This window comes from Pyrus communis, chromosome 5, assembly GCF_963583255.1.
Source record: "Pyrus communis chromosome 5, drPyrComm1.1, whole genome shotgun sequence".
Lineage (NCBI taxonomy): Eukaryota > Viridiplantae > Streptophyta > Magnoliopsida > Rosales > Rosaceae > Pyrus > Pyrus communis.
The window spans coordinates 17,555,638-17,570,576 of NC_084807.1; the positions used below are offsets into that span (position 1 = coordinate 17,555,638).

Sequence of the window (14,939 nt, forward strand, 5' to 3'; positions counted from 1 at the left end):
TTTTATTAGGACGTTCTTATTAGCGAATGCTTCCAGCTAGGGCTGGGCACGGGTCGGGCCGGGCCCAATTTTGAAGGGACTGGACCGGACCTAGGTTCAAAGAGAACGGGGCGGGCCGGGCCGGGGATTACATTTTCTAATATAAGAACCGGACATTACCCGGCCCGGTTGAAACGGGCCGGTTCGAGCCGGGTCCACGGGTCCTTTTTTTTTTTTTTTGGTTGTTTGAAAAAAAAATAAAAAATTTGTACAGATTGCACTTCCAGCCAATATATATATATATATATATATATATATATATATATATATATATATATATCTTTCTTTCAGTTGTTTTCTAATTTCATTATCTAAATAAAGTTTTTTCCCGTACCGTGAAGGCTAAAAAGATAAACTAAGGCCTGATTTGGTACTGAGGTGATTCTGAAAAAAACTAGTATAAAAAAAAGCTAGGAGCTGTTTTTGTGTTTGTTAAACATTCAGCTTCAGCTTTTTTTCACAGTTTTGGGTGAAAAAAAGCCAAAAACAAGAAGCTGCAAAACCCAGCTTTGAAAAACCGACTTTTTTTCACATCTATTTTACCAAACACTATAATACTGCTTTTTTTTTTTTTTTTTAAAAGCACTTTTATAAAAAAGTTTACCAAACACTCTCTTGCTTTATTTTACAGCTGCTTATTCTCACAGCACAGCAGAAGCAGTTTTTTTTTCAAAGCACAACAATACCAAACCAGAAGTGACATGCCTCTTTGGATTTTTTTTTTTTTTTCTCTGCGGAAAACTAGAGTGGCAGACATGCAACAATACTTTATATACATAATGTTACACATGATGTCCATTAATTCTTCTAAACGAATGTATGGGTTTCGCGTGATGTTCTATTTTCTACTCCTACATATGCTTTGCTGGTCAAAAACGTTTTCCAGGAATAACAATATATAATTAGGGTTTTATATTATATAGAGAACCCAGAAGCCATGCATAACATGCTAACAAAATTTAAGAAAGTCCATACATATGACCTGGATACCTACCTACAGCCTGTACTCTTGGCTCTTAATTTGTGACTGCAAATTAAATTATTTAATTAGCTTCCTTGAACCGACTGACTTAAGATTGCTTCAAATAAAAACAAAAATTTAGACTTAAATTTCAAGTCTATATACTCAAACATGATGTATACGGTTGATTTTTGGAATTACATACAACTAATTTACGAAAGTTCTGATATATTATTTTAGTCAAAATGATTTTAATTATATGAAGAAACAGTTTCCAAGAAAAAAAACATTATATGAAGAAACAACTAAATTTCCACTTTCCAATGTCAATATATTTGGAAAAAAATATGTGAAGAAACAACTAAATTTCCATTTTCCAATGTCAATATACAATCGATGCCCTATCATTGTACACCATTTTATCTGCGTTACCAAGATATGAGAAACCTCGCCCGTACGGGGAAGCTTTATTACTTTCGGTGCTTAAATTAAAGAAAGCATAAAGTCTGACTTTGACACCACTCATTATCTAAAAAAGAGCGTCTTGAATAATATTAAGACTATAAAATTATTCAGGAATATAAAATTTGATCTCCCTTATGCACAACAATATTTATTATCTAAAGGGTAATGTTAGGGAGATCAAAATTTTGAAATAAATTTGCAAACCAAATGATGTGTCACCAATATGAAATAAGTACTTAATCAACGTTTAAGTAATAATCAAATCATCAACTACCACATCATTTGGTTTGCAAATTTTTTAAAAATTTTGATCTCTGATATTATCCTTATCTAAAAGAGCATCCTAAATATATCAAAACTGTAAAATTACTAAATAAAACCCGCACACAATAACGCGTATCAAGCTAATCTACGTGCTACCCCTTTGAACTAGACTTTAACCAACCATCTATTTAGTACCTTAAACCCATATGGACAAAGTAAACCTTTTAACCTACATTCTAGGCTCTAGACACTCTAGGTGCAATGCCAGAAATATCTCAAACGTCTGTGAAACTCCCCACGCTAGACATTTCTCAGGCAATATTGGACTCAACTTCTCTATCCTCTCTAGCTGAAGCCTTCAAAACATGGGGCTTCTTCCACATCACCAATCACGGGATCTAAAGATCTTTTCAGAAAACTATATTCTCTGTCAAATGACCTTTTCAGCCTCCCTTTTGATACCAAACTCAAACTTGGCCCTTTGTCTTCTGCCAAAACTTATACCCCTCACTTCATAGCCTCTCCCTTCTTTGAAAGCCTCAGAGTTTCTGGTCCCAAGTTCTTTGATTCTGCTCAAACTTCTGCGCACGTTCTCTATGACCAACACAACTCTGAATTCAGGTATTATAACTGTATCTATGCACTCTGTGTTTGTGTATATATATAAAACTATATATATATATATATATATATATATTCTATAAAGATGTTTCTGTTTACCTTTTCTTTATGTAATTTCTCTTCATCCTAATTATCTTGAGGTCAGAAAGGGAGTTGTAATTCAAAGTTAAAAAGCGCTCACTCCTGCATCCGAGGTCCTATGTTTGATTTTCTCTTTGATGCAATGTTGCTTGTATCGAAAGAAATTTTGCTTGAGGTTATATTTTTTTTTTTGTTTTTTTGATTATTTATTTCTTTCTACTAGTGAAATATTACAGGAATATGGGAGCAAGATGGCAGAACTATCAAAGAAAATCGTAAAGATTGCTTTGATGAGCTTGGGGGAAGGATTGGAGAAGAAACATTACGAATCCGAATTCAAAAAGTGCCATGGTTACTTGAGAGTGAACAACTACTCAACCCCTCCAGAAAGTTTGGAAGATCAACATCAAGAAGTTGGACTTGGAATGCACACTGACATGAGCTGTGTGACGATTGTGTACCAAGACGAAATCGGAGGGCTTCAAGTGAGACCAAGGGAGGGAAAGTGGATGGACATAACTCCATGTGAGGGGACCTTGGTGATGAACGTAGGAGACATGTTTCAAGCTTGAAGCAATGAGAATTTGAGGTCATCAGAACATAGAGTCATTTTAAAGCAGCCGAAAAATCGCATTTCGATGGCCATTTTTTGGTGTTTCGAGGATGAGAAGGTGATTTTTGCACCAGAAGATGTGGTGGGAGAGGGTAATGAGAGGATCTACAAGCCATTTGTTTGCTTGGATTATTTGAAGTTCAGAGAGAGCAATGAGAGAGGGAAGTTTGAAAAAGTTGGGTTTACTGTAAGGGATTTTGCTGGGATTAATCACCAAATTACCAAAAGTGACAGTTAAAAACGAATTGAAAGTCTCTTGTAATAAATTTAGCAAAATTAGGAATTTTATTATATGATAATCTGGCTTTAAAATTGTAATGGTTGTGATTAAATTTGTATGTACCAGTGTGCTTGTGCTTATTAGCATTATTTTCACACTAGTCCTTGTATTTTATCATTATTGTCCTTATTATAAGCATGTTTATTTTTCTATAATTCCAAACAATTATTCATTTCATCTTGGAAAATTTATGGAAAAATGTATTTTCATGTCATAGACATCTTATCTGTTCTACTTGTTTGGTCATGTTTCACTCGATTTGCATTCCTCAATTTCTTTCTGTTTCTCGCCTCAAGTGATAAATGACATAGGTGGTACTCTCTTCTGCCTATCACTTTTTGTTTCTTTGAAGAATTAGCTGAAAGAATTATTTAATTTTGAAAACGTGAAGATGGTGGGCAATTGGCAACTTGGCATTGCTTTGCCAATGCATTCCAAATAAAGTAATCCAACTCCAACTTACAAATTCAATGATGCAACTACTGTTGATTGGTGAACACTTTATCTTGAATTCTATGTCTGGAAATTGAAAGAGATCCCAAAATTGTTATATACGTTGTGCTCAGAAGGTGTTAGAAATTCATGGGACATGGCCTTCCTTTCATCTAATTTTTTTTATGTCAATAAATACATGCAAATTGGAATGATGCTACACATTATTCACGAAAATTCCATGGTTCTTCGGAAATGAAGAGAAAAACTTGATGTTGATTTGTCTCCAACATTTACAGTGGCAGTAACAGAAGCAAAAGAGAAAAACTTACTACTTTATTGAAATCACATATGATACTAGACAAGTTACATTGGAATTTGGTTGTTCCATTTGTCCATCACATTCACATGAACAAAGTTACTACTACTGAAGCTTATTATCCAATGATAAGGTTAAACGGTAAAACTGGGGAATGCATGTTACGAACCAGATCAAACTGCCCCAGTTACTGCTACAGATTTTTCATCAAGCAGCTACATTACTCTTCCTGCATAGAAATCCTACAACTACATCATTAGCTTTGTCCGGCTTCTCAGCACTTACCAGCAATTTTCCAAAGCGCCTGCTTAATCATCCCCACTGGTGAAATCGCCCCTCCTCGAAACTGAAACCAACTCAGAAAGAGAACAGTTAATGTAGCAGCATCAGAATGTTTGAATATGAAAGCAAACCAACGAAAGAATTCAAATCGAATGGAGGACTTATTGACATTGGATTGACTAATAATGTGGATGATTCAGGACGGGCATTTTAGGTCACCGGATATGTTGTAGAGCCAGTTAGAATGCAACTACAAGTTCCATCAATCGTATTGTATTACACCAGAAGGCTCAGAAGTACAAACCTTTGATTTAAGGCTCAACATGAGAACACCGTCAAGGATGGATGATTGGACCGAGTGTGCATCTAAGTACAGATTGTTAATGGCATCCATTATATCAAGCAAGATATATTCCCGGTAAAGGCATCTCATCTCTATCAGAACCTCTTGCTCGTTTACACACACTTTCACATCTAGTGGCAAGCTTTCTCCGGAAACAAGCATATTGGGATAGGGGTCAGTTTTGTCAATGTCACAGGCCTTTCTCTTCTTTACTAAAGACTTTTTCACATTGTTCATCTTTGTTTTATCATAGTTATCTGATGTCTTCTCTACCCTGTTCAGGAATTTCCCTCTAGAAATAGCTTCCACGGTGTCCATGCAGGATTCCATCTCTTCTGCTCGTGCCTCAAGCTCTTTCAAGTACTTGATCGTATCATCAAGGATATCAACCTAAAAAGAAAATTCAGTAAATTCAAATTACGGAAAGTATGTTATTACAAAATAGTACATGACAGAACATGAAATTTTTAGTCAAAATAAATGTAAAGATGGTTTTCAACACAGGCATCTAAAGTTACCTCACTGATAGAAGGAACCATCGACCTGAGGACCAACAATTTTTCATTCTCTCTCATTTTATCATGTTCCCTGTTAATATCGTCACCTTGCAAATTTGGGAGCAAATCTTTTCCCGTATTTTCTATACCGGTTGCCATACGAGAGTGAACACCATACATTAAAGGAACTGTGAACAAAATCTTCTTTAATGTCTTCTGATGTACTGTTGGCCTACAACTACGAACAACTTCTTTCTTCCATTTCACAAAACTGGATTTGCTCTCTCCGTCGCAAAAACATGGATTTTCAATCAGCCTCATTGAGCTTCCTAGAAGAGTAGAAAGAGTTCTTTTGTAGTGTACATGTTCATCAACAGATCCAAGATACAAAGAGCTTAGTTTTGTGTCATTGAAGTTTTGAAGTTCCTTTAAATGGATATGGTTCACATTCTCGCGTTCAGCAACAGAGTGAGCCTTTCCTTGATTAACAAAAGCTTCAGATATGGAGTCACTAGAATTCATGGAATCTTGAACGCCACTGCTGAAGTCTTCATCCATGAAATGCCAACTCTGAACCTGAGAAGCCACAGCATTGGTACCTTCAAGCATCATGGAGTCTTCTGTCTGATGATTGTGATCACAACCATTAGAACATTCATCAGAAGAGTCCATGTTGACCTCTTCATGGATTCCGTGTAAACCGTTCATTCCCCTCTGATCAAATTTGATTTCTTCCGAAGGGGAATATAGGTTCTCTAAAGGCAATGTATCAACTACGTCATGGTCAACCTTGGCAACTATTTGCTCTGAATCATCGTCCGCTTTGTGAGGGGCAGAGGAAGATTTCTCACAGCAATCAGGCTTTGAAAAATCTAGTAAGGAAGCCTTGATGTGTTGAATGAGATTAAGGTCCTCCGATACCTTTAGATATCACAGAAGGAGAAGAATTATTTAAACGAAGACAAATTAAAACTGTTAAAATAACTGGAAACCGAAAGTAATTTAACTCAAGAAGAGAAATTACCAGATCAGTCACACCTAGCTCAACAACACCCCCCAGGTAGGGAAAGCAGACTACAGTCTGAAAAGCAAAAGCGTTGAAAAATATGACATTGATGGCGTTGTGAAGTAAACTAACAAATAAAACATAATGTGGAATGAACCAGAAGATGAATACCACGAAGGAATCACTATACCTGAACAGATGCACTCTGTGAGCAACCGTTGATATCCATCCGTAGAAGAACAAGTTAACAGAGAAAACAAAAGCAGTCAGTCCAATCTGCATCTTTAATATTAGAAAATTTACAGGAGCTGAAATCAGCAGTAACTTTAAACAAATCACAACCAAGAAAAACCTACCTTCGCCAGCAAAGAGCGCGAGAAAACTTTACTATCCGCATGTTGAGCATTGCACAACCAAATGGTTTGACCAGTTGCCAATGCTCTTCCTGGCAAACTATACACAAAGTGGAAAAAAAGTTACAAAATCATAATATGGAACATATAAGCTGACATGAAATCTAGAAGCAAAAGAAAGGAAAACACATAAATACACGCGAACAGAAACATTAAGCAATAAAACAAGGGAACATTTTTTACACCAGTTGAAGAGATCAGTATAGTACCCTTCGCCAGGATTGAATATGAAGGACATGCAAAGCAAGTAATACCACTCGGCATCTGTGAGATCTTCCGGGCACAATACACCAGAAGGCGCTTTAGCTTGCCGCTCAGTCTCAGGCTCACCTTCTAGAAGAGACTTATACAGCTCTCTGAGTTGCACATTCCTCTGTAAACCCATTTTATCGGTTTTAAGTTCCACACCTTCAACTGTTTTTCGGGTTTTGATGTCTCCATTGTAGTACCCCTCACCCCATTCCAGCACCCTACAAAAAAAAAGATCATAATTTAAAGCTAAACACGAACTGTCCTAAGCAACAATAACTGATACCTACCGAAGAAAACCAAAAAAAGAAAAACTGCATCTAGGGATGCAGAGTTTGTTAAATTTTAGCCTACTTTCCAATTAAAAGAGGACATTTTCACTTTTCAAATTATAATTTTCCGGTTTTCCTTCCAAATTAATTTTTTCTTTCACTTTCAAAGGGATTTAAGCTCAAATAACTCGCTTTACCGGAGCGTAAGTTCATAAACAACGTCAGATTCATCTTAATTTGACCCTTTTTTATACTGCAGAACTTCTTCATTTTACTTGCACAGAATTATAAAAAAGCAAGACAAAATTGAAAATTGTTCATCACCTAGGAAATAAAATAAAAATAAATACTTGAAAAGAAAAAGAAAAAAGCATATTACCCTTGTTGTGCAGTTGATAATGACCAGAAAATTGCATAGCTCCACTTAATACTCCTCACAGCAACAGCAAACTGTTTTCTCAGATTCCCCGGCACCCTCTCATGGTTCTGAGCCATTTTCCTCACAAATATAATTCAACTTACACAATTAAAAAACCCACCAAGCTCATCAGCCAAGAAAAAAAGAAAATTTGGGTTTTTTCTTGGATCTTGGTTTCAGCTGAATGCTATTAGTGATTTCTGCAGAAAACCCATGATTTATATCAGAGTTTTGAGGGGGATTTCAGTGAAGTGCAGGCACATATTTTACAGTTCTTTGGAGACCAGAAAACCAGAAGGCTGCAAAGTTGAGCTATGGAGTTTATCTTGGTCTTATACTTTAGAAGCAAACCGTGAAGTACGACTTTGTTTGGTGGTGGTAAAGACGTACACAGTGTTGGAGTTCTGCCTTTTTAAGCTTGAATTTTGCACAAGAATCTTCGTCTTGTGTTTTTTTTTCAATTAAGTAATTCTTATTTCTGTGAAACAAAAAGAGTAATTTACTTGATTACAAACCCAACGTCACTTCTTAATGAGGTATTTTTATTTTATTTTTTGAAAATATATTTTATTTATACAATCCAAATACTATACTAAATTTTCCTCCTCAATATGCTTTGTAATGAATTTATAAAATTTCTTATTTATGATCAGAACCGTTTATATTATAAATCACTTTAAAGATCTTTTATTAAAAAAAAATCAATAAAATATGACATCCTTCAGTCATCAAGTTGTATAAAAACAAATGAACGACTACATTAAAAGCATTACGAATGATGACTGAACGACCTTATTTTTAATCAATTTGTATAGATGATATTTACAGAGTGATTTATAATTTGAACTGTTCTAAGTATAAGCATGAACTTTCGTCAATCGGTTACAAAGTATCCTAGGGAGAAACTCTTCCTTGATCTTAAGGAGCCAGTCTGCTACAAAAATATACTTTGTTCTTTATACAAGTTGACATTCTATAATTGAATTTTGGTATATGAGAAAGTACACTACTTTAACGAACCTAACAAAACTCAAATTTACCAAAAATATATATATTTTCATTTTTTTGGACTTTTGGCTGAATGATTCATTTTGACATTTGGGTACATATATGCTTTTTTTCTTTCTTAGCATGTTGTTATTATATCATCGTTGTATTGTTAAAAAATGATCGATATATAATCGTTATGTAGTGAATATTTGATTTAGATTCTTCAACAACAAAATGTCAAAAGTAGATCACTTTAGCTAATTACCCTTTCTTTTGGTTTAAAACTATTTTAATCACTGTGTTTGTACCCAAAATCTATTTTGATCACTATGTTTTTTATCTGACCATTTTGGTCGCGGAGTTCTTGTGTACAATGTGACAGCCCGTCCCAGAAATATTACAACGTACGTGTGAAAAGACAAAATTGCCCCCAGTTCGATTTCTTTACGTTTATTGGTTGTTTTTGAGTTTGGTTGGCATGTTGTAGGCCACACACATTTTCCCACACACCACAACCTTTCCTCCTGTTTCCTGCACACTGTCCCGAGTCCCCATTCCTTCCCATTTCCTTTGAAACGTACGAACACACCCACAAACCTATCAAACCTTCACAGATCGTGGAATCCAAGCACATATTCGAGCTCGTGAGGCTTGTAGGAGTCCAACCATACCTTTTTCAAGTAAGAACACCTTCGTTTTCACGTCGAATCCACGATGCCCGATTTTGGGTACTGTTCATGCACACGTGATTTCTCACGTTTTAGGAAATTTCAAGCTTGTAGGAAGCTTGGTGAGGTCCCTAGGAGGCTCGGGGTGGTTCGTTTGAAGGTTTTGGACGTCGGGATCACGAGTTTCGAGGTTGGGCGGAGTTGGGGTGATTTTCCAGGTGAGATTTTGTGGTTTTTAGCACTTGAAAGTGTATGATTGTGTTCCTCTCGTTGTAAGCTTCATTTTGGTACCAATTTTGTGAAATTTGGTTGAAAAACGAAGAAGATATCGAAGTTTGAAATTTTCCCGATTTTCCGACGCCGGAGGCTCGCCGGAGAAGACGACGGAATATTCCGTCAAGTGCGATGGAATATTCCTGACGCTGTTGACAGAAACCGTTAGGGATAACGGAATATTCCCTTATGGCGTCAGTTGACGCCGTCAGCGTGCCAGGCACGTGCCTGCGCGTGGCCGGCGCGTGAGGGCGCATGCGGTGGTGAAAAATTATTTTAAAAATATGAGGATGTTCCTGAGGTTGAGTAGGTCACGTTGGTGTATTCATACACCCCATTTGAGCATTCTATGAGAAGTTATTTCAAAAGGTTGGTTATGTGCTTTAAAATTAACGTTTTTGTAGTTGTTTCACATATAGGTGATACCTATCCCGAGGACGAGCGTGGTCACTCGAGGCAGGGGGGCTACGACCTTTCCACATATCTGTGAGTGGGCTTTTGGTTTTCTGTATATACCTATATACTTATATTTTCCCAGAAATTGATTTGAATTGTCATTTGCCATATGCCATGCATTAGATTATCGTTATTTATGCATCATTGGTTGCATTATTAGTTGTATATATATACATATGCATATTGGGTGCTGCGAACGCACAGGTAAGTGTTATTCATGTTTACATTCAGTGGCGAATTGAGATGCTTAGAGAGCTCATAACCTGCACCCCCGGTGTTAGTGCTCCCGCCCAGAGTAGGGCACAGTCCTTCACGTGATGTTCACCTCCCGCACCACACGCTCAGCTTGGATCCAAGTTAGGTGCACAGTCCTGTTGTATAGACCACATTAGGTGGTTCTGACTCGTAGGTGACTCGCGATTATTCGCACAGCCTTCACGTGATCGTAGCACTAGAGCGTTTATATGTATTACACCCAGGCCTGTCGTACAGACCACTTTAGGTGGTTCCGACTCGTGGGTAGGTTCAGTTAGTGAGATTGAGATTTGAGCTCTAAATTCAGCCGTACAAGTCACGTTAGGTGACTCCGGCTGCCAGACTATATGATATTGATATGATTTTTACCTGAGCACTTGAATTTCATTGTGAGATTTGGCATGGCATATCCTGGAGCATGATTGATATATATATATATATATATATATATATATATACGTACATATGTTTATTTTCTGGGAAGTATACAGGTTTTACGGCGAGGGGTTAGAACTTATTTGTTAAATGGTTTTCGAAAAGCTTTGTTTTTGCCCATTCATGCTTTTGTTTTGCGCCCCTCCAGGTTCTAGTTGTCTAGCAGGTTCGGTGGTTTCCCAGAGGGCTTTCCCGGCATTTCTGACAGACGATCACCAGCGTAGGGCCACCTTCGGGTGTACTGTTGTTGCGTCATTTTCGTTTGGACTGCTTTAGGCGTTATGCTCTGAACTTGTGTCACACTTATGTTTGCACCTATTATCATTTCATGTAAACCAGTTTTTATTTATTCGTATTACCATTTCCATGATTGTTTTATTTGCTTCCGCACTGTGCACATGGTTACGTCACCTCCGCGTGACGGCCAGCACGCCCTGATCTCGGTCGGGGTGTGTCAGTTTGGTATCAGAGCGTAGGTTTGGTAGTCATGTGCTTTTGTAATTTTCTAATGGTTTTGGTGTCTTCTGTCAGAATTATGCCTCGTCGGGAACCACGTCGCTCTGATGAGCCTAGTTTCCCCGATATTGCCCAGCTGGGGGAAGCTATTGCTACCGCTATTCAATCGACGATCCGCCCTCCCCAGAGGACTCCTCTGGAAACTATGTACAATTTGAAATTGGATAAGTTCGAAGGTAGCGAGGGTCACGAGGGTGCAGAGCGATGGTTAGAGCACATTGAGAAGACTTTTCGTGTGTTGCACAATCAGGGGAACCTTCCTGTCGAGAGGTGGGTTGAGACGACATCATGGTTTTTGGGTAAGGAGTCTGCAGCCTGGTGGGAGCAGGAATCTGGTCGTTTGACTCCAACTGAGAGGACTGATTGGGATGTTTTCCAGGAGTTGTTCAGGAGAAGGTTTGTGCCTCCTGAGTATATTGATCGTAAGAAGCAGGAGTTCACGAAGTTGAGACAGGGGAAGTTGACGGCGAATGAGTACTACCGCAGGTTCACTGATTTGTCTCGCTACCATCCAGACGTTGCTGGTAATCCGGCGGAGATGCTTCATCGTTTCCGCTTAGGCACAAGGAAGAAGTGACGCTCGATGGCGACCACTACCCACTGTGATACCTACCAGGATTTTTACGAGATATTGTTGAGGATTGAGGATTCAGAGAACATGCCGAGCGAGAGTGAAGAAGAAGAAAAAGATGGTAATGAGAAGAAAGAGGATAAGGGTAAAGGTCAAGCGTCGCTCGGGCCTCGTAGGACTCAGAACTTCAAGAGAGGTGGCACTAGTTCGAGTTCTTCTAGCGGTGGTTTTAGTGCCACTGGCCAGGGACGAGGAGGTAGGTTTGCTAGTGGTGCTCGAGGCTAGAGACAGGGTGAGGGTGGTAGAGGCAGAGCTCCAGTTTGCCGCAGATGTAATAATCGGCATTTTGGTGAGTGCAGGCGTGGCAGCAATGGTTGCTTTACGTGTGGGCAAATGGGACATCAGGCTGCAAATTGTCCCCAGAGTCAGCAGCAGAAGCCGCATCAGACTTTCTTGCCGCCACCTGCGCCGATTCAGCAGATTCAGGGTCCGGGTAGTTATGGACAGACAGGTCGAGGTGGTGCCTACCACTACCAGGGTGATGCTGTTCCTTATGCCCCGGGACAGTATCAGTATCCCCAGGACCCGTATTCTCAGGGTGGTTATCCTCCGTATCCTAGCAGCTATATGTCGTATCCTCCAGCTTCAGCAGACGGTTCTCAATGGTTTCAGGGAGGACAGTTTCAGCCGGGAGAGATTGCTACGAGTAGTGCGGGGTCGTCGAGGCAGTATGGTCAGCCCAGTCAGGGGTGTGGTACTCAGAGTCGTGGTGGTCAGACGAGTAGAGGTCGCGGTGGACGACAGCAGACCCAGGGGCGTATTCATAATATTTCTCTGCAGGATGCTCAGAACAATCCGGATTTGATTATGGGTACGTTAAATATCCTTGGTTATTTTGCTAGAGTATTAATCGATTGTGGAGCTACATATTCTGTGATTTCTCATACATTTGTTCAAGTGACGCAACCTCGCCCCACACCTCTAGGGTATGATTTAGAGTTCGCTATGCCTAGAGGGGAGAGATGTATTGTAGATCGCGTGTACCCAGGATGTCCAGTGATAGTTGAGGATGTTGTTATGCCAGCTGATCTTATCCCGTTAGATATTGTTGACTTTGATGTGATTTTGGGCACTGATTGGTTGCATTTCTATCGTGCCAGTATTGATTGTTACGGGAAAATAGTTACGTTTCATCGTCCTGGACTACCTGTGGTTACATTTGTGGGTGAGCAGAGTAGGGTGAGACATGGCGTTATTTCGGCTTTGCGAGCGAAAAGGTTGTTGTCTAAGGGTTGCCAGGGATACCTAGCTCATGTGGTGTTGAATGAGGCCGTTCCTAGTAGAGTTGAGGATGTGAGGGTAGTCAGACACTTTCCCGATGTTTTCCCCGAGGAATTACCTGGTTTACCACCAGATCGAGACGTGGAGTTCACTATTGAGTTGCTTCCAAGTACTAATCCTATTTCCTTGACTCCTTATCGTATGGCTCCTGCTAAGTTAAGGGAATTGAAAGTTCAGTTGCAGGAATTAGTGGATAAGGGTTTCATTCAGCCTAGTACTTCACCGTGGGGAGCTCCAGTATTGTTTGTGAGAAAGAAAGACGAAACTTTGAGGCTGTGTATTGATTACAGGCAATTGAATCGGGTGACGATTAAAAACCGTTATCCGTTGCCACGTATCGATGATTTGTTTGATCAGTTTTGAGGTGCTTGTGTATTCTCCAAGATTGACTTGAGGTCTGGATATTACCAGCTGAAGATTAGTAGGGATGACGTTCCTAAGACGGCGTTCAGGACTCATTACGGTCATTACGAGTTTCTGGTTATGCCATTTGGGTTGACGAACGCACCAGCTGCATTTATGGATTTAATGAACCGGGTGTTCCAGCCATATTTGGATAGGTTTGTTATTGTTTTCATCGACGACATTTTAGTGTATTCGAAGTCCAAGGCGGAGCATGTTCGACATCTTACTTTAGTGTTGAAAAGGTTAAGGGAACACCAATTGTATGCTAAGTTTAACAAGTGCCAGTTTTGGTTGGATCAAGTTGCGTTTTTGGGACACATCATTTCGGCTCAGGGTATTTTGGTGGACCCTCAGAAGGTCGCAGCTGTGGAGAGTTGGGAGCAACCGCGAACCGTCATAGAGGTGAGGAGTTTCCTTGGTTTAGCAGGGTATTATCGACGATTTGTTAAGGTTTTTCTGTGATTGTTTTACCATTAACGAGATTGACAAGGAAAGACGTTAAATTTGAGTGGGATGATAAGTGTGAGCAGAGTTTCCAGCAATTAAAGCATTGTCTCACTCATGCACTTGTTTTGGCATTCCCGGATGATAGTGGTGATTTCGAGGTTTATAGTGATGCTTCCTTGAATGGTCTGGGATGTGTGTTAATGCAGCATAGTAGGGTGATTGCTTATGCTTCACAACAGTTGAAACCTCATGAGTTGAATTACCCTACACATGATTTGGAGTTAGCAGCTATTATCTTTGCGTTGAAGTTGTGGAGACACTACCTTTATGGGGAGAAATGTAGGATCTTTACAGATCATAAGATTCTTCAGTATCTTTTTACTTAGAAGGAACTTAATCTTCGTCAACGGAGGTGGATGGAGTTGCTCAGCGATTACGACTGCACGATTGATTATCACCCTGGTCGTGTAAATGTAGTTGCTGATGCACTTAGCAGGAAGTCTCAGGGCCGTATTAATGCATTGTATGCAAGTCGTATTCCTCTTTAGGCGGACTTACGGTCTACGGGAGTGAGGTTAGAAGCTGAAGATCGAGATGTGGCTTTACTTGCTAATTTTCAAGTTAGACCAATTTTAGTTGATCGGGTGCTTGAAGCTCAGGTATCTGATAGGGAGACTCAAGAACTAATTCAAGCTCGAGATCGAGGAAGGAGGAGAGACCTCAGAGTTCGTGATTCGGATGGCATGTTGATGCAAGAGGGTAGAATGTTCGTGCCTAATAATTTGGAGTTAAAGAAAGCAATTCTCGATGAAGCGCATATTTCGGCTTACGCCATGCATCCAGGAGCTACTAAAATGTATCATATCATTCGACCATTTTACTATTGGCCGGGTATGAATAGGGAGATAGCTGAGTATGTAAGTAGGTGTGCTGTTTGTCAACAGGTTAAAGCGGAAAGGAAGAAGTCATTTGGATTGTTGCAGCCGCTTCCCGTTCCATAGTGGAAATGGGAAAATATCACTATGGA

At 39.4% G+C, this 14,939-nt stretch overlaps 2 protein-coding genes and 1 pseudogene across 2 annotated transcripts; 2 read left to right on the top strand and 1 right to left on the bottom strand.

Moving 5' to 3' along the window:
• Positions 1-1,990: 1,990 nt before the first annotated feature.
• LOC137733345 (gibberellin 20-oxidase-like protein) lies at positions 1,991-3,343 on the top strand (annotated as a pseudogene).
• A 730-nt stretch (positions 3,344-4,073) lies between these two features.
• LOC137733707 (transcription factor EGL1-like) lies at positions 4,074-7,924 on the bottom strand. Its single transcript, XM_068472865.1, has 8 exons — positions 7,517-7,924; positions 6,826-7,086; positions 6,560-6,656; positions 6,394-6,408; positions 6,222-6,278; positions 5,219-6,118; positions 4,662-5,090; positions 4,074-4,421 (listed from the first exon to the last, which is right to left on the bottom strand). The coding sequence occupies exons 1-8, from the start codon at positions 7,630-7,632 to the stop codon at positions 4,350-4,352; spliced, it is 1,947 nt and encodes a 648-aa protein (XP_068328966.1). The 5' UTR covers positions 7,633-7,924; the 3' UTR covers positions 4,074-4,349.
• Positions 7,925-11,140: 3,216 nt separating this feature from the next.
• Positions 11,141-11,725, top strand: LOC137734327 (uncharacterized). The gene has a single exon (XM_068473615.1). The coding sequence runs from the start codon at positions 11,141-11,143 to the stop codon at positions 11,723-11,725; it is 585 nt and encodes a 194-aa protein (XP_068329716.1).
• Positions 11,726-14,939: the final 3,214 nt, after the last annotated feature.